This window comes from Bubalus kerabau, chromosome 8 (genome assembly GCF_029407905.1).
Source record: "Bubalus kerabau isolate K-KA32 ecotype Philippines breed swamp buffalo chromosome 8, PCC_UOA_SB_1v2, whole genome shotgun sequence".
Lineage (NCBI taxonomy): Eukaryota > Metazoa > Chordata > Mammalia > Artiodactyla > Bovidae > Bubalus > Bubalus kerabau.
The window spans coordinates 40,108,580-40,132,816 of NC_073631.1; the positions used below are offsets into that span (position 1 = coordinate 40,108,580).

At 36.1% G+C, this 24,237-nt stretch overlaps 1 protein-coding gene across 1 annotated transcript in view; it reads left to right on the top strand.

Annotated features, from left to right (window-relative positions):
• The window catches only part of SEMA3E (semaphorin 3E), a 275,140-nt gene that overhangs the window by 234,005 nt on the left and 16,898 nt on the right, over nt 1–24,237 (top strand). Inside the window, exons 12-16 of the mRNA XM_055590105.1 lie at nt 1,917–2,008; nt 6,118–6,159; nt 7,840–8,006; nt 12,771–12,838; nt 14,334–14,473. Of these exons, the coding sequence (XP_055446080.1) occupies nt 1,917–2,008; nt 6,118–6,159; nt 7,840–8,006; nt 12,771–12,838; nt 14,334–14,473 (509 nt within the window). The remainder of the gene's footprint in view (nt 1–1,916; nt 2,009–6,117; nt 6,160–7,839; nt 8,007–12,770; nt 12,839–14,333; nt 14,474–24,237) is intronic.

Here is a 24,237-nt window from a genome sequence, read left to right on the forward strand (position 1 = left end):
TGAATTCACTTATAGTGGTATCCAACAAAGTTAAAAAAAAAAAAAAGAATTCCATAAGCAAGAGTAATATTTGATAAAAATTAATCACAGAAAAAAGCATGTTATTTTTAACCACCTTGGAAAGCAGAAGTCACGTATATAAATCCAAGAATGTTTTCAGAAATACTTTTTTGTTAGATTGACCAAAGCTATTTGAGAGAATTCCAAAAATATATAAGGTATATACTTAGGCTCTCATGTAACCTATGTTGAGCTTAAAGATATTATTCTATTAAACCACAGCTTTTCAGCACTAAAGAACATATTTGATGAATGTGTGATGAGTACAACTTTGAGTAATACCACAAAATAGTTATTTTTCCCCAAATTTACCAGACACATGCTTTAGTACTATATATAGTAGTCCTTATTGAAAAATCACTAGTTGCAAACTGATAATTTGAGTTCCTCTTTGCCTTTTTACTTGATATGATAATTGTGGGATATTTATAATGTGTGCTTGATATGATAGTTTTGTTCCTTTTGGTAATTTTTATTAGTTTATTTTAATTACATTATATTAAGCCAAACACACAATTTCATAATTTTTAAAGAAATTGCATAAGTACCATAGAAACTCCAGGATCAGAACTTCCAAAGTGCTTTTTTCCCTCTAGTTATTTCTAGCACTATACTAAATTGTTATTACAGTCAAATTCATGTTGTATTAAATTTTCATTGGAAAGAACAAGTTCAGAATATCAGGAACAATAAAAACAAGGTAGGATTTTAAAATGTAGGTATAAATTTATAAAATTATTTATAATTATATAGACTAAATGATTAGTACAGGAGGACTCATTACACCATTCTCTCTATACTGTATACTTGAAATTTTTATTGAAAGTGTATATAACAAGATTTGTGGTTACTGGAGGTGAGCAGTGGGAGAACTAGATGAAGGTTGTCAAAGATACATCTTTCTAATTATGAGATAAATAAGTACTAAGGATATAATATACACCATGACTAATATAGTTAACAGTGCTGTATGTTATAATGAAGCTTTTTAAGAGAGTAAACCCTAAGAGTTCTCATCACAAGGGAAAAAAAGCTATTTTGTATGATGGATGTTCACTAAACTTATTGTGGTATTATTTCATGATGTATGCACTCAGTCATGTCTGACTCTTTGCGACCCCGTGGACTATATAGTCCATGGAATTCTCTAGGCCAGAATACTGGAGTAGGTAGCCTTTCCCTTCTTCAGGGGATCTTCCCAACCCAAAGATTGAACCCAGGTCTCCCTCATTGCAGGCGAATTCTTTACCAGCTGAGCCACAAGAGAAGCCCATGATGTATGTAGGTCAAATAATTATGCTGTATTCCTTAAAATTATACAGTGTTGTATGTCAATTATATCTCATTAAAATTGGAAGGAAAAATGTATATGTATAGATATAAATATATTTATTCTGTTTATATATCAATATGTCAAGATTTCCATTGTGTGTTGCTTGGAAGGTTCCATAAGATTAAAGGTATAGTTTCTTACCAGGATGTAGCTTTAGGTAAAAAATATTCTTTCATCATACATCACAGAAAAAGCTGGAATAATTTTCTGTCTTCTATTTCATTAATTCCAAAAGACATCTTGATTTCTGAACCTTTAATTGGGTTTTTGAATCAAATTGTTGGAAAATAATTGTATATTATTTGGTCTTATTCTTTGACCAGGTACACCAAATTGATTTTTTTGCTAATTTAAAATATGAATATATAAATAGCCATATTGTTTTAACTGGCAATGATTAAATATTTTATACATCTAGATTTCAAATCTTATTTAAATTTATAATCTTTCCACGGTTTTTAATTGTTTGAAAACCAGATTGTTACAAAGCTTCTGTATTATCTCTTCTTTTATTTTCTTATAGATAATGGAATTGTGCTGAAAGTAATCACGATTTACAACCAAGAAACAGAATCAATGGAAGAAGTAATTCTAGAAGAACTTCAGATATTCAAGGTATTTTTAGTGAAACATATAGCCAATATTTATGTATTTCAGACAATTGCAAGTGAATTATAAATAGGAAAAACATTACATCAGTTGTTTTTTTTTCCTAATCAGTATATTGTAAATTCAGAGTACTCTGAAGTAAAGAATGATTTATAATTCCGGTACATCTATTTGATTATCATAGACTATTCACTATTCAGATAAAGAGGCCAGTATTTACCATCATGAAAAAAATTTCATTATATGAACTGGGATATAAATGACCCTTATCCCACAAATGAATTCTAGAATCATTATTACAGTCGTCATCTTAAGCAAATGTACTATCAATAAAAGCAATTAAAAATAAATAGCAGCAGGTTTCATATTGTTTCAAGTGAAACAATATGAACCTGTCCACAGGTTTCATGACATGTGGGCATTGTCGTGGGATAAGTAGATTGCCTTTTTATCCCATGCAGTTTACACAGAGAATTTGCTAAAAGAAAAATGCAAAATGATAACAGAAATATTAAGCATGACAAAATAGTTGTGTATATTGTCTCTCTTTTTTACACACCCATATACACACAGTAAGTCTTGTCATCTATAGCATAACTGCTCTTTGAACACTGAATTAATTAGTAATCATTGCTCCTAGGGGAGATGCACACTGCAGTCCATAGGGTCACAAGAATCCGACACGACTGAGCAACTGAAAAACAAAGAGGAGATACAACATTAGGCTCCTGAGAGTCTCTAGTCACAGCATTTTTGTCAGCTGATTGATATGTAAACTTGTTTTATTTGTGTTTCTTTTTAAAGACACCTTATTTAGTATATGTTGTTGTTGTTTAGTCACTCAGTTGTGTCCAACTCTTTTGCCAACCCATGGACTGTAGCCTGCTAGACTTCTCTGTCTTTGAAATTTCCCCAGCAAGAATACAGGAGTGGGTTGACATTGCCTTGTCCAGAGGATCTTTCTGACCCAGGGATCAACCCATATCTCCTGCACCGCAGGTGGATTCTTTACCACTGAGCCAACCAGGACTATCCTGTTGATTAATTAAAACTGAAGTGAAGTGAAGTCGCTCAGTCGTGTCCGACTCTTTGCGACCCCATGGACTGTAGCCTACAATGCTCCTCTGTCCATGGGATTATCCAGGCAAGAGTTCTGGAGTGGGTTGCCACTAATAACTCCTGCCTGAACAAGGCTTATTTAAAACACATATTTATTTCATAACGCACATTTCAGCCTTTTGGAACTTAGGAACACAACACTTCAACACTATGCTTAGTTTAGTTTAGTTCAGTTGCTCAGTCGTTTCTGACTCTTTGTGACCCCATGAATCGCAGCATGCCAGGCCTCCCTGTCCATCATCATCTCCCGGAGTTCACTCAAACTCACGTCCATCGAGTTGGTGATGCCATTCATACATCTCATCCTCTGTCGTCCCCTTGTTCTCCTGCCCCCAATCCCTCCCAGCATCAGAGTCTTTTCCAATGAGTCAACTCTTTGCATGAGGTGGCCAAAGTACTGGAGTTTCAGCTTTAGCATCATTCCTTCCAAAGAACACCCAGGGCTGATCTCCTTTAGAATGGACTGGTTGGATCTCCTTGCAGTCCAAGGGACTCTCAAGAGTCTTCTCCAACACCACACTATACTTAGGGGCCTTTTAAACAGCAAATCATTAACAAAAAGGACACAAATAAAAATATGGTACTAAATGGAACATGAAGATACTTGTTTACAGTATGAGAATTGAAACAAGAAGGCAGGGTATACCTTGATCAACCTCAGCTGGGAATGTACATTTTGGGCAGCTCAGATTTTCCTTTTTTTTTTTTTTTTTTTTTGCCATTCTGAGCACGTGAAAGGCAGCAAAATACCAAAAGCATTGATATTGGGGTTGCAAATAAGTTTTAGCAAGTAAGCAAATGTGCAAGATCACAATGTGTGATAATGAAGATTGTGTATGTATGTAATGAATGTACACAAAAATATTTTTGATGAAAACAGTTTATTTCACCTTAGCTGTTCAGATTAGATTCCGCATAGCTTCACACAAAGTTAACCACGTTCTTATCTCAACCAGAGCAGCTGTTGTTTAGTCGCTGAGCTCTGTCTGACTCTTGTGTGACCCCATGGACTGTAGCCCTCCAGGCTTCTCTCTCCATGGGAGTTTCCGGGCAAGAATACTGGAGTGGATTGCCATTTCCTTCTCCAGGTTATCTTCCTGACCCAGGAATCAACCCCATGTCTTGGCATCTCCTGCCTTGCAGGTGGATTCTTTTACTGCTGAGCCACTGGAGAATCCCCAGAGCAGCAATATTTTTGTTTATTTTGCATATTGAGCCTCTATAAGATTTCATTTCATGTTAGGAATCACAGATCTCATATTAAGGGCATTCATCATAACAATGTCTTGTTCACATAAATCCTTAAGAAACTTTTTTTTTTTGAATGAATAAATGCATGCATATGCTTCCCTTGTGACTCAGCAGTAGAGAATCTGCCTGCCAGTGCAGGAGCCGTGACTTCGATCCCTGGGTTGAGAAGATTCCCTGGAGAAGGAAATGACAACCCACTGCAATATTCTTGCCTGAGAAGTCCCATGGACAGAGGAGCCTGATGGACTACAGTCTATGGGGTCGCAAAGAGTCGGCATGACTTAGTGACTAAAAACAACACGTGAATAAAGTGTTCCGTAGTTTTAAATATTTAAAATTTTAACATAGATGATCAAATTTTTCTCTTTCAAAAAATAACTATTTGAAGGATAATTATCCATTAATTATCCAGGAGTATATCCCACATGCCTATGACTTCTCCAGTCACAGAAATGGCTGAGTTTGTGATGTCCTTAGAAATATTCTTGTCTTAATCACCATCCCTAGAATTGTACAGAAGTTCTCAAAACTATCCTGTAGATTGTCCTTCCTCTGGTGCAGTTCCAAGACAGTGATGATGATAATGCACATTTGTCAGAGCATTCTGGATTAATGGAGATTGACAGAAAAATATTTTGTTTTGTTGTTGTACAGTCGCTAAGTCATGTCCAACTCTTTGCCACCCCATGGACTGCAGCACGGTCGGCTTACCTGTCCTTCACTATCTCCCAGAGTTTGCTCAAACTCATGTCCATTGAGTCAGTGATGCCATCCAACCATCTCATCTTCTGTTGCCCTTTCTCCTCTTGCCCTCTATCTTTCCCATTATCAGAATCTTTTCCAGTGAGTCAGCTGTTTGCATCAGGTGGCCAAAGTACTGGGCCTTCAGCTTCAGCATCAGTCCTTCCAATGAATATTCAGTGTTGATTTATTTTAGGATTGATTGGTTTGATCTCCTTGCAGTCCAAGGGACTCTCAAGAGTCCTCTAGCACCATAATTTGAAAGCATCAATTCTTTGGCACTTAGCTTTCTTTACGGTAGAACTCTCACATCTGTGAGAAAAAGCTATGGTTATAGCTTTGACTATATGGACCTTTGTTGGAAAAGTAACCTTTCTGCTTTTTAATACGCTGTCTAGGTTTGTCATAGCTTTATCATCTAAGGAGCAAGCGTCTTAATGGCAGAAAGAGAAGAGGAACTAAAAAGCCTCTTGATAAGGGTGAAAGAGAAGAGTAAAAAACTTGGCTTAAAACTCAACATTCAAAAAGCTAAGAAAGATCATAGTATTTTATTTAGGCCTGAGTTAAAACAATTAAAGATCACATGGTTTATTGGTAATAAGACCTATTCAAAGATATAACTGTTCTCCTTCTAATGGTTCAACTTTCTTTATAAGAAATAGCACTCTGACTTTATTATTTAAAGATAATTGATTTCCAAAACATGAGTAATACTCAAATGCAAATACAAAAATTATAATGCAGAGACAAACTGAAAGATAATTAGATTATTCACTACTTTTCTCATTTATATTTTGTCCTACACTGTTAGAAAATATTTTTTGAAAGAAATTGTATTTTATTTAATTGTATTTTCCTTTTGATTTACTAAAATGAAAGCTATATACTGCTTGACAGAGAACCACTCACATACCTAATATTATTTAAGTTAATTTATAACCATACTAAGGTATGTTTCTATATTTTTATTCCTAAATATGAAAGTTTTTTTTTTAATTTTTCAGGATCCAGTTCCTATTATTTCTATGGAGATTTCATCAAAGAGAGTAAGTTGTATAGGTGTCTCTGTGTGTGCTTTCTATGTATCAGATAAGGTCAAAAGATAGAAAGCTTAGGTAGGTGTTCTTATATGTTAACAAGTTACAGCTTTATTCTGACAGAAATACATAGTGATTTACAGGTAGGTAATAGATTTCTTCATATTCTGTTTCTAGAAAAATAGACAAGAATAGATTTACCTGTACAACCATAATAGAACATTATTCCGTGTTGGTTTTTTTTTTGCTAATATTTTTGCAAAAAATCATAGTAATGATAATACAAGAGAGTGTACAATGAAAAATAAACCTCCTTTCCACTTTACTGGAAAAAGTTTCTGGTGTAACTTTGAGAGTAGCTGTTACATATATTGCCTCATTTATTTATAAGTAACCTTTAATGTTAAGGCAGATAAGGACATATGAGGTTATTGTTCTGCTACTTATACTTTTTATTTACTGATATATCTTACAGTTTATTCAACACCATTCCATGTATATATCTGTGTCACTTTTCTAAATGTTATATGTCAATATGCACTGTTGGTGGGAATGTAAGTTGGTGTAGCCACTGTGAAAAGCAGTATGGAGGTTACTCAAAAAATTAAAAATAGAACTGCCATATGATCTAGCAGTTCTACTTCTGGGTATCTATCCAAAGGAAACAAAAACACTAATTCAGAAAGATACATACACCCCCATGTTCATTTAAGGTTTATTTATAATAGCCAAGACATGGAGATGAACTAAGCATCCATCTATGAATGACTGGATAAATAAATTGTACACATACACATGTACACACACACACACACACACAATGGAGTGTTAGTCAGCCATAAAAAAGAAGGAAATTCTGCCATTTTTCAGTAACATGAAAGGATTTTGCAGGCATTATGCCAAGTGAAATATGTCCAAGACAGACAAATACCATATAATGTCATTTATATGTGAACTGTTCAAAAACAACAACAAAACAAGCTCATAGATACAGAGAACAGATCTGTGGTTGCCAGAGGCAGGGGCTAGATGAAATGAGTGTAGGTTATTAAAATGTATAAACTTTTAGTTATAAAATAGGTAAGTCCTGGTGATGTAATGTACAACATGATGATTATAGTTAACAATACTGTTTTATGTATTTGAAAGCTGCTAAGAGAGTAGATCTTGAAAGTTTTCATCACAAAAAAATATTTATAGATGTGTAGTGTGAGATGAGGGAGATTAACTAGAATAATTGTGACCATTTCACAATATATACAAGTATCAAATAATTATGTTATAGAGCTAAGACTAATATAATGTTATATGTCAATTGTATCCATTAAAAATGCAAAAAAATACCTTTTCACTCTCCTTTTGGACAGTCCTGTAGACTTTTTAAAAAGATCTACAATGTTAGATGACAAAAGAGTCTTTCTACTTTGATAATGAATGAAAGTATAGCCAACTTAAGACTTTTGTCAGCCTCACTATAGCCCTTTTGTCCTTCAGGCATACAAGTCTGTAAAAGTATTTCAGATCTTGGAGAAAACCAAAGTGTTAGTGTTCCATCATCAGTCCTGAGTAACTGTAGTTATTTAAATGAATATTCACAGAGATGATTACACAGGAATGTGAAAATGTAAGAACTCAGTGAGAATTCTGTCCATTTCTGCTAGTGGCCTCTCTCTTCCTTGATGTCCATAGCAACAGCTCTATATTGGATCTGCTTCTGCTGTGGCCCAAGTCCGATTCCACCAGTGTGACATGTACGGAAGCGCTTGTGCAGACTGCTGCCTGGCTCGAGACCCTTACTGCGCCTGGGATGGCGTCTCCTGCTCTCGGTATTACCCAACTGGCACGCATGCAAAGCGGTGAGACAGTTCTTCCATGGAACCTTGCCCTTATTTAGAAAAAACTAATACTATTCTTTTTTGTCACTTTCTTTCTGTACCCATTCCATGAAAATAACCTGCTTTTCTTGTTTTTCAAGTGATTTTCCATTTATTCTAAAGTAACTTGGTTTTTTGTTTTTATTTTGGAGTATAGGTGATTTAACAATGTTGTGTTTGTTTTAGGTGTACAGCAGCTTGATTCAGGTATACATACATATATCCCTTCTTTTTCAGATTCTTTTCCCATAGAGGTTATTACAGAGTATTGAGTAGAATTCCCTGTGTTATAGAGTAGGTCTTTGTTGATTATTTTATATATAGTGGTATGTATATGTTAATCCCAAACTCCTAATCATCATAGTCTTAATTTGTTCTTAATATAAACTTTTAAAACTTCACTTTTTCTGAAAAATAACTTCCATTGACTATTGTGTAGATAGAGGCAGAGCTTGCTTTCTGGGGTTTTATTTTTCTTCCATGTTTGAATCAACTCTTTTCCCTCCTGAAACTTTTGCTGCAAGACATGAAACCAGTTTAGATAAACTTAAAATGTGGAAATAGCAAGTAAACCCACACATCAGGATTTCAAAGACTTAAAAGGAAAATAAATAAATTCTAAAATACATCCTGCCTTTGCCCCATGTTCTCCTGACCAGCTGGTTTTCATTTATTTCATTTTGAAAGTGAATATTTTAACTCCTAGGCAAATATATGACCTGTGTAATTAATGAAATGTGTGATTTAATTCAACACAAATGAAAGATACTTAAAGACCTCCAAACTCTAATATCTACAATTCAGTGGGGTCATTGCCACTAGTTACAGAAGGTAAATCCTAGAATTCTTTGAACAGATCTTATGGTACAGAAAGCATTTTGAAGAATAAGAATCTTTCTTAACTCAGGTGTTAAGAAATTATGCATTCTTTGGGGAAAAAATAAAGGAAAATATTTTTATTATAGAATAAGCAATTATCTTCTTCTCTTGATAAAGTGGCTAAAGATAATATAAAGCAAAGATATGAAACCATATACAGTTTCTCTACTGAAAGCAACTTTTATTAATTTCATTTACTATTGCTCTTTTACTTTGGGCTACCTTTACACCTTTTTTCAAAATCTAATTTAATCCAATTTAATATAATTGTTATTTTTATAAATTCGCATAAATAGTAGAATCTCATTTTAAAAAATTAGTCACTAATTCAAACTTTTATTAATTTGACCTTACCTAAATTAACATTCCAATGAGTAAATAAAGGATATATTAAGGAGATAGTAAAAGATGCTTTGAGAGGACATTTATGAGCTAAATAATGTATCAACTGTACTGAAGAATTGAGTGAGTCAGCTGATTTTCTATCCATGTTTATTGATATTGAAAATCAGTTCTTGAAGAATACAGCTGTGTTACTAATTGAAAACATTAATTTATGCTTTTTTCACTCATTCAGTCTATGTTTGTACTATGTTTGAGGGGTAGGAGGAAACAATCCCAGTACCCTGTCCCTAGGAAAATAGAACCGGAAGTGAAGAATAGAATTGTAAATGAGGGTGATAGCTCACCACTGAGCACTTACTATGTTTAAGGCACCAGACTAAGTGCAATACACATAACACAGTATTTGATTCTCAGAATAATTCAACATTTGAGTTCAATCTTGAAGGCAAGGATATAAGGAGATTCCAGTTAAAGAGAATTAATTGTTTCTACAGAGACACAGAAAAATGCTCTGAGAAAACCATGTATTTCCATAGGTTAGATTTGATGTAGTAGAATCTAAGGGCAGAAAGGTAATTATACCAAAAATAATAACATTAATTATCCTAATGCTTTTAGCAGCAACAAAAATATTTATAAGCCTTGCATCAAATACTTAATGAAGAACAAGCTTTTTATTAGGCATGCAGCATTTATGATGAATTTAACTAAGAAGTTTCCATAGCTAAGTATTTCCTGGTATATGGTGCCTCTTGTAAAAGTGTATATTCATAGTTTTTTTTATGGTGTTTTATAGGGTGGACAAAAGAGTTCTTTAGGGAAGTTAAATGAATGGGCAGATTTTGTAGACAGGAAGTAGTGAGATGGTGGAATCAGGAGCCATGCTCATGAATGAATTAGTTCAGTTCAGTGACATGAAATGCAGATCTTTTAGTAGTGTCAGATTCTTTGAAACCATCACCCACCCCTGGAGGAGAACGTTTTGGATAAGTTCCAGCACATAAAATTTGCTTTTATAGCAGATCATTTTTGCTTCAGACTTGACTAGCAGTAGAAATTGAAAACTGGTCATTAAAATAAGTACTCTACTGTTCACAAAGTGAAAATGAGTCAACAGAGGAAAAGCATCAATTCACACTCCAAGCCACTTGTTTAAAATAGTCTTCCAAAGTACACTATAATTTAGAGCTAGGTCTCTTTCTTCCCCCTTGCTCTTGTATTTTGTCTTGTTTCCAGCTTTCTCTTGAAAAGTTTCCAAGAGGTAAGAGATATTAGAAAAATACGTGACTTTGAGAGCTTAGCCTTTCTAATATTCCTGATCCTAATACCTTCTTTTTTAAATGCTGAAATAAAGGACAGCTATACTAGAATAGTATAAACTGAACTGAAGTCTTGTTGGAGAATGTGATATCTATATTTTTAAATGCATATTTCCAATGATTTTAAACAAAATTTTTGCACACTTACCCACAATACTTACCTAGAATTAGCTGGTTGTAATTCCTTTTTTCCTCACATTACTTGCATAATAAATATGATACAATATCCTTGCTGTAACATGTAAACTATTTCCCATTTCATTAATTTATTCCTGTTTCATTATGCACTATTGCTCAGCAGACCTGAGATTCCCAATATCAAAGCAACACTCAGTGAAGTGAGGAATTAACAACAACCATTTGAATGTCATCCAGAGCTTCTATCAGTTGCATAATAGAAGTACACACTAGCATAAAACAATATAGAAGCATAAAACCTTTAAATTTTGCTCCCCTTTTGTCAATTTCTATTTTCGGTTTAGCTCTATAGAATGATTCATATGGCAGTTTTAATCTTAACTTCATAAAATCTGAGGTCTTTGAGTAAGGTTTTCTGATCAACAGTCTGATTCTTTTAAATAGACTTTAAAAATTGCTTTTGCACTCAGACCATTACCATAAAAATTGACTGGAAATATTCATCTGTCCTAGCATTTAATATAAGGAAACACTCAAAAGATTAAGTATTGAGTTCTTAACTAAGATCTGAACTCATTTATGAGAAAGCACTCCATTTCTTGATAACATTCCAGTATCACTGGTGGCCATGAGGAAAACCTAGAATGAAAAAAAAAAAAAAATGAGACTGGAAATTAAGTGTCAGTCAGCCCAGCTTCCTTTACAAAAGAGGGCACACCGAACCAAAGACCAGGGATGTGTATAAGATTGTGCAGAATTTGAGTAGTGACATTGGGATTTGAACCTGGTTCTCTTTTCTAAATTTGACCATTGCATATGGTAAAACCATCTCTTTGTCACTTGGGAAGTTTTACCATCTCGCTCTGGGATGAAAGTTCTGTTCTGCCTTCTGGTTTCCCCTCAGTGTTGAAGAAATGCCATGATTAGAGAAGCAAGTGGTATTTTATAGCTTTATGTAATATTTCTGTTTCCATCTCAAACTTGTTAATATGCTGAAGATCTTAATTTTAGCATTCCAGTACTAATAAGGATAAATTCCATTATTTAATTCCTGAGAAAGATGCCTACAAATTGGAAACATGGTATATATTCTAGAGGACTTTCTTGGTGGTTCATTGGTAAAGAATCTGCCTGACAATGTGTAGGAGACATCTTCCCTGGGTTGGGAAGATCCCTTGAAGAAGGAAATGAATACTTCAGTATTCTTGCCTGGGAAATCCCAGACAGAGGAGCCTGTATGGCTACAGTCCACGGGGTTGCAAAGAGCTAGACATGACTTAGCAACTAAATAGCAATAAGAACAACATATATTCTGGAATTCTTTCTCCATGGATAAAGACTATTATTATTTGTCAATCATATGTCTAATCAACCAGAAAATATGAAAATATACTGGAAGTATATTTACCTGTTAGAGGCAAATTAAGGAAAAATACGGTATTTCCTGAGGCCCACTATTATGTAAAACATTCTGTTAAATATGTAACGCACCATCCCATTTAATAGAGGCATATACTTTTTATATATTATAACTGAATAAAAGAGTAAATTGAGTATATTATCAGTTTATTTTTATTAACAATTACATTGATCATGATTGCTGTAGAACAAAATATTTGGATCCATATAGCTTTACATAATGCACTTAAATATATATGGGAATTTTATCCATTTTTTACTCAAATAGGTAATCTGCCTCAAGTCTCACTGTCTTTATCTGCACATAGCCGTTACCACCCAAGATACGCATTTAAAACCAGAAGACTTCCCTGTTGAACTAAATTCCTAATGAAATGTAAAGAGAACTTTATTAGATTATTGTTTCAGGATCCATAATTCAAGCTTATATGACCATTTAAAAAAGTTTTATGTAGATCTTATCCATTGAATAACATTCAGTGGAAACATGGAAAACTATAAAACTTGGATTTTATCCTTGTTTTGTATGACTGATCAATTTTTTCAGTAGCAGAATACTACTTGAAACTTTAATGAGGTTGGCAATATTTTAAAGTCTGGAAAATTGAAATCTGAACATCTCCTAAATGCATTTACTTTCTTTCAGGAGGTTCCGCAGGCAAGACGTTCGGCATGGGAATGCAGCTCAGCAGTGCTTTGGACAGCAGTTTGTCGGTAATCCATAGAAAATCAGTTGCCGTGGGTATTTAGAGTGGGCATTGAAGATAGAATGCAAACCTCTTTCAAAGGGTCCTTGTTTTATTTGTGATTGATATATACTAGAATAATGTTCCTGAGAATATTCTGTGTAGTTAAAATTTTATGGATTATAAATTTTCTTAGTTTGGAAAAATTTTTATATAGCCGCAAGCATTATTGTTAGACCTCAAAAAGAGGACACTTACAACAGAAATGTTGTGTACTTTAGGTGGCAAATGCCATAGTAATTTGCAGGATTTATCTCACCAGCTCAACCCTGGGAATATGTTCACTGTGTTTTTATAACTTAATTTTATCAAGAGTGATCTAACTTGAATCAGGTTACCTAGTGAGCTTTGGATAGAAGAAAGTGAAGTACTTTGACTCTTTCACTAGAATAGAGTAAGCCCAGAACTGGGGTTGGTGGTCCAGACATGCATTTCTGACGAAAGGTAGTGGGTGGCTCAATGTGTAAAGAAAGAGAAAATGTCAGCTTTAGGCAAATGTAAGGAAGTCAAACAAGACAGAAAACCACTGACCTGTCTCTTCGCAATGTGATGGTAGTTGGTGAGCAGACTGTGCTCCTGATGATTGAGAGACCAGAGCTGCTTATACACAGGTTTAGAGATTGTGGTCCAGGATCAGTTTGCTAATACCCAGACTGGCTGAGGATTTGGTGCAAAATGTAAGCCTCTGAGAATATTGGTTAGAGAAAGGTGGAATTCTAATTTTAGAGAAACTCAAGGATCTGTTTTGAAAGCGTGAAGGACTCTGACATAGGAAAAAAGCCTGGAATCTAGTATTGAATGTGATCTTGATTAAAACTACTAAAAATAAATCCACTGGCTTTGATTCTCCACTGCAGTTAGGTATACTTGTCTGTATGCATTTTGGGTTTCAGGTTCAAAGAGAGCCTTTCTGGGCCAAAGTGCACATTATAATCAAGTAGCTCTGGTTCACAAAGTCTTTGGTTCAGTTTCATGTGTTTTTCTTCCCATAGTATATGGATAAGTGCAATCCATTGTCAAGATATCACTCACACTTGTGTTTATATAGAGCCATATCTCCTAGATTTCTGCTTTCTGTTTCTGTGTGTAGCCTTCAGTTTGAGTCCTATGTCGTGTTTGATTTTTGGTGCTCACCTTCTCTTGCCTACTTTATCAATGGATGTTGTCACTGATTTCCTATTAATTTAACATTGACATACCTTCTAACTGTTCTGACCCATCTTTTGTAATCAAACTCCTGGTTACTTCTTTCTCACCTCATAGTCTGCTGTGCCTTTTTATTGTCTAAATTTTAGTATGCCACTCTTTCTAAATAACTCATGTATATGACCTTGTATAGATACTAGCAGTAAGCAATAAAACCTATTCACTTTGCTATAGGGATCTGATTAAGGAATCATTTAAAAATATTATTTACCAGTAAAATAAAATTCTCAAAGCTGATGTTAACATTTATGTTACAGGGGATGCTTTGGATAAAACTGAAGAGAGATTGGCCTATGGCATAGAGAATAACAGTACTTTGCTGGAATGTACCCCACGATCTTTACAAGCAAAAGTTATCTGGTTTGTACAGAAAGGACGTGATGCAAGAAAAGAGGAGGTAATTCATAGCTGCACATTCACACAAGAGTGACTTGCATATAGTGCATGATTAGTAAATAGATTATGATTTATTTGAGTACTTAAAATTAAAGCTTTTGTACTGTACCTGGCAGTACAGTACACATAAATCAGCAGCAGCAGACTCATATAAATATATATGTGTATCAGTGTGCCGCTGCTGCTAAGTCGCTTCGGTTGTGTCCGACTTTGTGCAACCCCATAGACGGCAGCCCACCAGGCTCCCCCGTCCCTGGGATTCTCCAAGCAAGAACACTGGAGTGGGTTGCCATTTCCTTCTCCAATGCATGAAAGCGAAAAGTGAAAGTGAAGTCGCTCAGTCGTGTCTGACTCCTAGCGACCCCATGGACTGCAGCCTACCAGGCTCCTCTGTCCATGGGATTTTCCAGGCAAGAGTACTGGAGTGGGTTGCCATTGCCTTCTCCGTGTATCAGTATAGGTATATATATATGTGTGTGTGTGTATGTGCCTGTGTGCTAAATTGCTTCAATCATGTCTGACTCTTTGCGACCCTATGGACTGTAGCGTACCAGGCTACTCTGTCCATGGGGATTCTCCAAGCAAGAATACTGGAGTGGGTTGCCATTTCCTCCTCCAGGGTATCTTCCCGGCCCAGGGATCGAACCCGTTTCCCTTACGTCTACCTGCATTGGCAGGTGGGTTCTTTACCACTGGCACCACCTGGGAAGCCCATATTTATGTGTATAAAGATTCTAAAATACATATACACATAGATTTTTATATACATATGTATTTATATACACATAAAAACAAATATTGTATATATGTATATATAAAATTTGGAACCTAGATTTAGATTTTTTACTGAGGAAGTGCTCATTGTGTCATGATTTTAGTGTCGTTCTGTCAAAATGATGCCTCAAGTTGTATTGCCCAAGGCAGTGTTTTAGAAAAATAGCAAGGTTAAATACTGTTATTACATATATCTTAGACATATGGATAAGAGAATGAAAACAACAGCAGCAACATTAAAGCAGTTGATATAGTTATTAAGTCACACATGAGACAGCTACTATGAGGTTCCAATGTTGTCTACTGGGAACAACAACAAAAAAGATATAAGTTCTTTTGTCCTTCTAAGCAGGTTTGGTAGTGGAAATTATATTTATTATAGGTATCTAGATATTGAGAAATGAACAAATCAGACTGCTTTTATAGATGGAAGAAATGTTGTTGTTCAGTCACTCAGACATGTCCAACTCTTTGTGACCCCACGGATTGCAGCACAGCAGTCCTCCCTGTCCCTCAACATATCCTGGAGCTTGATCAAACTTATGTCCATTGAGTCGATAATGCCATCCGACCATCTCATCCTCTGTTGTCCTGTTCTCCTTCTGCCTTCAATCTTTCCCAGCATCAGGGTCTTTTCTAATGAGATGGATCTTGGCATCAGGTGGCCAAGGTATTGGCGTTTCAGCATCAGCATCAGTCCTTCCAATGAATATTCAGGACTGATTTCCATTAGGACTGACTGATCTCCTTGCAGTCCAAGGGACTCTCAAGAGTCTTCTCCAACACCACAGTTCAAAAGCATCAATTCTTCGGCACTCAGCCTTCTTTATGGTCCAACTCTCACATCCATACATGACTAATGGAAAAACCATAGCTTTGACTAGTTGGACCTTTGTTGGCAAAATAATGTTTCTGTTTATTAATATTCTGTTTAGGTTTGTCAAAGCTTTTCTTCCAAGGAGCAAGCATCTTTTAATTTCATGGCTGCAGTCACGATCTGCAGTGATTTTGGAGCCCAAGAAAATAAAATCTGTCACTGTTTCCATTGTTTCCAATTCTATTTGTCATGAAGTGATAGGACTGGATGCCATGATCTTAGTTTCTGAATGTTGAGTTTAAACCAGCTTTTTCACTCTCTTCTTTCATCTTCATCAAGAGGCTCTTTAGTCCCTCTTTGTTTTCTGCATTAAGGGTGATGTCATCTGCATATCTGACGTTATTGATATTTCTCCCAGCAATCTTGATTCTAGCTTGTGCTTCATCCAGCCCACCATTTTGCATGATGTACTGTGCATATAGTTAAATAAGCAGGGTGGCACTATACAACCTTGACGTACTCCTTTCCCAATTTTGAACCAGTCCGTTGTTCATGTCTGGTTCTAACTTTTGCTTGACCTGCATACAGGTTTCTCAGGAGGCAGGTCAGGTGGTTTGGTATTCCCATCTCTTGAAGAATTTTCCAGTTTGTTGTGATCCACACAGTCAAAATCTTTAGCGTAGTCAATGAAACAGAAATAGATGTATTTCTGGAATTCTTTTGCTTTTTCAATGATACAGTGGATGTCAGCTCTGCCTTTTCTAAATCCACTTTGAACATCTATAAGTTCTAGGTTCAAGTATTGTTGAAGCCTGGCTTGGAGAATTTTAAGCATTACTTTGCTAGCATGTGAGATGATTGCAATTGTGAGTAGTTTGAACATTTTTTGGTATTGCCATTCTTTGGGATTGGAATGAAAACTGACCTTTTCCAATCCTTTGGTCACTGCTGAGTTTTCCAAATTTGCTGGCATATTGAGTGAAGCACTTTCACAGCATCTTCTTTTAGGGTTTGAAATAGCTCAGCTATTTCAGAAATAGCTCAGCTGTTTCAGAATTCCATCACCTACATGAGCTTCTTTCATGGTGATGCTTCCTAAGACCCACTTGACTTCACACTCCTGAATATCTGGCTCTAGGTGACTGATCTCACCCTCGTGGTTATCTGGGTCATTAAGATCTTTTTTGTGTAGTTCTTCTGTGTATTCTTGCCACCTTTTCTTAATATCTTCTGTTAGGTCCATACTATTTCTGTCCTTTATTGTGTACATCTTTGCATGAAATGTTCCCTTGGAATCTCTAATTTTCTTGAATAGATTTCTAGTCTTTCCCATTCTATTGTTTTCCTGTGTTTCTTTGCATTGATAACTTAGGAAGGCTTTCTTATCTCTCTGCTATTCTTTGGAACTCTGCATTCAGATGGATATATCTTTCTTTTTCTCCTTTGCCTTTCATTTTTCTTCTTTTCTCAGCTGTCTGTAATGGAAGAATAGGTAGCATTTAAAACACATACACAGAAACAGTCTGGAGGCAGTCACTGGACAGATGAGTGTAGGTCTAGGTTGCTGGCTGTATGTAGGAAAAGGTCTAGCTAGGGTGTGAAGCAGATAAATCTTGGGGAAGACAGATAAATATTGTTGATGTTGATGCGGGCTTTGAACTCAATTTTAACAAAAAAAAAAAGATGGTATTTAAAAGCAGAAAATAGAAGAAAAACTGGTTATATTAAAGGGAGATAGATCTTGGTGAATATTGAAGAAATGGTCCTTAGTAAAGAGGTTACAAGTTAAACTGGGTTAAGAAATTTTAGAGACCTGCCTTAGGACACAGAGGACAGCTGATAAGTATTCATCAGATAGTGAATCCAGGAAGTCTCCACCTCATTTGATAATGAAAACCAAACATTTGTCATTGGAAGTGTAAATGGCTGATTCTATGTGTAGAGCACAAAGACATTTTTTGCCTCTTTCCCCCCTAGCCTGTTGTGAAACTTAAAAACATGTGTTTTGTTTAGAATCAGACAGTACATTCTGGGAGATGACTAAATGTGTAAATCCCAGGTTCCTGGGCTAGCTATTAGAGAAGAAGGAGCTTCAACTTAATATAGGCTACTTAGAGATAACATAGAAAGGCAATCAGGAGAGGAGAATTCTCCTAAATTTTTCATGACATCGTAAGAATAAACACGTATCCAAAAGTGATACAGCATATTGCAGTGGAATAAATTATTAATGTAGTGCTAAGGTGTTTTTCATTCCATATATCTGTGATAAAACTGGCTTTTGAGTTTTGTCATAACTCACTTGGCAGGAGAGGGCCTGGGAATATTCTATTGTTCCTCCAGTTGAATGACTTCAGAAGACAGGAAAGTAATTCTTTCATCAGTAGTTTTCTTCACTCAGTATGTTCTGTTTCTGTTTTTTTTTTTTTTTTTTTACTTTAGAATATTTTTTTTTTAATTTTATTTTATTTTTAAACTTAACATAACTGTATTAGATTTGCCAAATATCAAAATGAATCCGCCACAGGTATACATGTGTTCCTCATCCTGAACCCTCCTCCCTCCTCCCTCCCCATTCCATCCCTCTGGGTCGTCCCAGTGCACCAGCCCCAAGCATCCAGTATCGTGCATCGAACCTGGATTGGCAACTCATTTCATACATGATATTTTACATGTTTCAATGCCATTCTCCCAAATCTTCCCACCCTCTCCCTCTCCCACAGAGTCCATAAGACTGTTCTATACATCAGTGTCTCTTTTGCTGTCTCGTACACAGGGTTATTGTTACCATCTTTCTAAATTCCATATATATGCGTTAGTATACTGTATTGGTGTTTTTCTTTCTGGCTTACTTCACTCTGTATAATAGGCTCCAGTTTCATCCACCCCATTAGAACTGATTCAAATGTATTCTTTTTAATGGCTGAATAATACTCCATTGTGTATATGTACCACAGCTTTCTTATCCATTCATCTGCTGATGGACATCTAGGTTGCTTCCATGTCCTGGCTATTATAAACAGTGCTGCGATGAACATTGGGGTACTCGTGTCTCTTTCCCTTCTGGTTTTCTCAGTGTGTATGCCCAGCAGTGGGATTGCTGGATCATAAGGCATGTCTATTTCCAGTTTTTTAAGGAATCTCCACACTGTTCTCCATAGTGGCTGTACTAGTTTGCATTCCCACCAACAGTGTAAGAGGGTTCCCTTTTCTCCACACCCTCTCCAGCATTTATTACTTGTAGACTTTTGGATTGCAGCCATTCTGACTGGTGTGAAATGGTACCTCATAGTGGTTTTGATTTGCATTTCTCTGATAATGAGTGATGTTGAGCATCTTTTCATGTGTTTGTTAGCCATCTGTATGTCTTCTTTGGAGAAATGTCTATTTAGTTCTTTGGCCCATTTTTTGATTGGGTCATTTATTTTTCTGGAGTGGAGCTGTAGGAGTTGCTTGTATGTTCTCAAGATTAGTTGTTTGTCAGTTGCTTCATTTGCTATTATCTTCTCCCATTCTGAAGGCTGTCTTTTCACCTTGCTAATAGTTTCCTTTGATGTGCAGAAGCTTTTAAGGTTAATTAGGTCCCATTTGTTTATTTTTGCTTTTATTTCCAATATTCTAGGAGGTGGGTCATAGAGGATCCTGCTGTGATGTATGTCAGAGAGTGTTTTGCCTATGTTCTTGAACTCACTGTAATCTACCTCATTTGGAAATCTTTACCAAGTCATTTTGACATGCTGTATCCAGCAGTGTTCAATTTTAAGTTTCTTTCTCAGACTGTTAATTTAATGTACTTCTTTCCCCAAAATTTTGGTCCCTATTTTCAACTAAATTCAAATTTCCCTAATATATTTACTGATATTTGAAATTTTGAGTTTACTCTATGCATTATGGGCTTCCCTGGTGGCTCAGACAGTAAAGAATCTGCCTGCAACGTGGGAGAACTTAAGTTTAATCCCTGGGTCAGGAATATCCCCTGGAGAAGGGAATGGCTACCTACTCCACTATTCTTGCCTGGAGAATCCCATGGACAGAGGAGTCTGGTGGGCTCCAGTTCACGGGGTTGCAAAGAGTCAGATATGATTAAGTAACTAACACTTTTTCTTTCATGATGCATTAGAAGTTGTATTATAATCAGATAGTGCTTGGTTTCTATAGATATAGTGATATATATTGATTTATTCCTAATCTGAAACAAAACACACAGTTGCTAACTTCATCCAAAGCTAAGTGCATGTTGTGTACACAGAGCAAACTGACTCTGTGTGTGTATTTTTTCAGTTTTTTAGAGTCCGTTTATAGTTGTTTTAGAGTTTATTTTTTTTTTTTTTTTTTTTTTTTTAATTTTATTTTATTTTTAAACTTTACATAACTGTATTAGATTTGCCAAATATCAAAATGAATCCGCCACAGGTTTACATGTGTTCCCCATCCTGAACCCTCCTCCCTCCTCCCTCCCCATTCCATCCCTCTGGGTCGTCCCAGTGCACCAGCCCCAAGCATCCAGTATCGTGCATCGAACCTGGACTGGCAACTCATTTCATACATGATATTTTACATGTTTCAATGCCATTCTCCCAAATCTTCCCACCCTCTCCCTCTAGAGATTGAACATTTTTCATTTATTGTAGTTACTATGAAACAAATAAGGTAAATTTATCATTAAATCTTGTCCATTGTAAAGGATGTTTAAGGTCACCAGGTCCAGTTCTTATCTCACGTGGGAGTACTTTTTAGAGTATCCTTGACAGTGGCCGATAAGGCTCATCCTTGATAATGCAAGCCACAGTCAGACCATAGCCTTTGTAAAATTTTTGACCGTCATGTCCTTCTATTGAAATGAAATTTTTGAGTCTGGAATCCACTTATAAGTCCACTCTCAACCCTCTTAAGTGGTCCAGAAACCACGTATTCAGGTGGATAACATTTTTTATCAAATGAATCTGTAGAAATGCTCCATAATAACCAGATGTCTAGAAAGAATCTAGCAGTTTAGTTATCTAGTTTACAAATTGGATTACTTCATTTCTTTCAAATATGCACTTTATAGTTTCCTGCTTCCTTAAATAACATATATGAAATGTAAACTACACATTTTATAATTCCAGAAATGTTTATGGAAAGCCTAATTTGTAAGCCCTTCATAAGGGAGCATTTTCCCTTGGCTTGATGACCTGGTTAATTATGGTGTGTGTGTCCATTATAATGACATTTTGGGGGAGAAAACTTCATAGAAGGGACTTGAGAGATGAGGCTTTTTTTCATGTTTGTCTACTACACCTAGGAACTGGGTCGGCACCTTGCCTTATTATTCCCATATCTCACAGCTGCACCTTAGGCATAATAATCCTCATCTTACAAATGGAGAAACTAAAACTCAAAGAGGTGGAGCTCATAAACAAAATGAATGACTGGCCCAAGGTTTGAGCTCAAGTGTTCCTGACTCGTAAGCTGAGCTGCTTCACATTTCTTCATTAGCCAACTAACTAGGAATTTGCTTTATGCATTTTATAAAATATACCAATTTATTCTAAAAGTTGTATTTGTGGATGGGATCATTGAGATACAGAATGTTTAATCACTTTCCTAGTTACTCACAGCTAGTGAAGTAGATTCATATCCAGGTCTGTTAGTTTTTTCTACTAAATTACACAACCTTCTGAAATCAGAATTCTAAATGCAGTTTCACATGCTCTGGGATAAACATGGAGCAAATGGGAAAAAATTCGTATTTTTTTCCAACAATGTATAGTGGAGTATGTCACTGTAGCTTTGGCGGCAGAGGTATTATTCCCATGTTTAGAAGTCTGAGACCCTGCCAATAATTTAAACAGTTCCCACTGATACCAGAAATCATTATTATACAGTTCATGAAAGTGAAAGTGTTACTCCCTTAGTAGTGTCTGACTCTTTGTGACCCTATGGTCTGTCCGTGGAATTCTCCAGGCACAAATACCAGAATGGCTTGCCATTCCCTTCTCCAGGGGGTCTTCCTGACCCAGGGATTGACCTTCGTCTCTGGCATTGCAGGCAGATTCTTTATTATGTGAAATACCAGGGACACCCTATAAATGCACCTCTTTTATTGTGACTTTGTGGACTGTAGCCTGCCAGGGTCCTCTGTCCATGGAATTCTCCAAGAAAGAAAACTGGAGTGAGTCATCATTCCCTTCTCCAGGGAATCTTCCTAACCCATGGATCGAACCCGTGTCGCCTGCATTGCAAGCAGATTCTTTACTGTCTGAGATACAATGCATACATCAGTGCATTTCCAGTGTCAAACTGCCTTTTCAGGATTTTACTGTATGCCAGTGGGTAGAAGAAAGACTCTCTATAAAAATAAGTGTGCTGTATCATTTAAGCCTGTGTAGATATAAAACCCAGAACTGTCTAACTCATTTCCTTGTTTTTTTTTTTTAATTTTATTTTATTTTTAAACTTTACATAATTGTATTAGTTTTGCCAAATATCAAAATGAATCCGCCACAGGTATACATTTCCTTGTTTTTAACTAAAATAATGCTCTATTCATTTATTTGAAATTTATTTAATGAGCACCTATTATGTCCTTCCTTCATGGAATTTATACTCTGGAGCACAGAGAAAGATAGTAATAATAATTATATGACTAAATAAGAACACTATTTAATCTGTTAGATGATGGGAAGGAGAAAAATACAAGAGAGGGTACTTGAAGGGAAGGTTGAGAAGGCCATGGTAAGAAGTTCACCAACAAGGTGACACTTGGAAATGACTTGAAAGAGGTGAGGCTGTAGGCCATATGACAGGGTTGGATAACAGCTTTCTTGACACTGGGAAAGCACATGCAAAGGCCCTGCTTTATCAGGAGGGCCCCTGCTATATCCAGAGAACCTAAGAGCAGAGGGCAGCTTGGCTGGAGGGGAAACAGCAGTAAGGAAACTAGTAAGCTGAGTCAAAAAGTGAGATGAAGGGCCAGCTCATGAGGGATTTGTAGATCCTGGTAAAGGGCTTTGGTTTTGGCTCTGACTTCAAAAGAAAGCCATGAGGTAGTTTTCAACAGAGCTGTGATATGATCAACATTTGATTTTAAACAGATGACTTTGGTTATTGTATTAAGACTATAGTATGTGGGGGTAGGTGAAGGTGAAAGCAGGCTATCACTGAGGTAGAAACAGGCATCTTTATGTTCAGTGACACAACTGTCCACGTGCCCTTAACCTGCAGTGCCAAAGGGTGGGCAAGTGGCCTCCCCACACACATGATAGCAAACGCTTCACATATGCTCTTTGCTGTCATTGAAAACCAGAAAGGCTAACATCTCACATGGAATACTTTTTAACCTTCTATTCTCCTCCCTGTTTATGTGTCTAAATTTAGTGTTCTGGTTCAACAAATACTCACTCAGAGCCTACTTTACCAGCTGATGAACAGATCATAGTTTTAGCCTTTTTGAAGCCTATAGTCTTATAGTGAATATAATAGTGTGAACAGATAATTATATTGTATTTGTTACAGTATATTATACAATATAATATCTTTTCCCCTGTTTGTGAATTCAGAGGAAAAGAAAAGTGTCTCAACTAATAGGTCAGGAATGGAGGTGTCATGATGGGCAGTTAGGAAAACATTCAAGGCAAAGGTGACATCTGAGCCCTGTGTTAATGGATAAGTAGAAACCAACTAGCAGGGAGACTGGTATAAGCATACGTGCTGGAGAGGAGACACAAAACAGTTGATGTAGATCTGTGGCGGACATGAGAATGCAAAAGTGGGTAGATCTATCAAGGGACCATTCCACTTTATCTATAAGCCAATGAGAATGCCTTAGACAAACTATTTAGATACATTACTCTAGAAACTAGCTTACTGCATTAAAGGATAAGCAGGGTGTCAAGAAGAACATTTAAGGTGTTTCAGTAGGCAGATGAAGGATTTTCGACCAAACTAAACAGTAGTATTAAGAAGGAAGAAGACACATACTAATTTTTATGAGATAACATTGAGTGTATTTGATATTTGAGGGAAAAAATAATTCACCTATTCCAGCTTTGGGTGTTTCTGTGGTTGATTGTGCAAAGACATGATTTCAAGAATATAGGGAGGAAAGGTAGAGTTCAGTTTTGGCCATATTGAATTGGGGGCCCCTGTAAAGCATGCAGACAGAGCTATCCTTCTGGTATATTTATGATTGG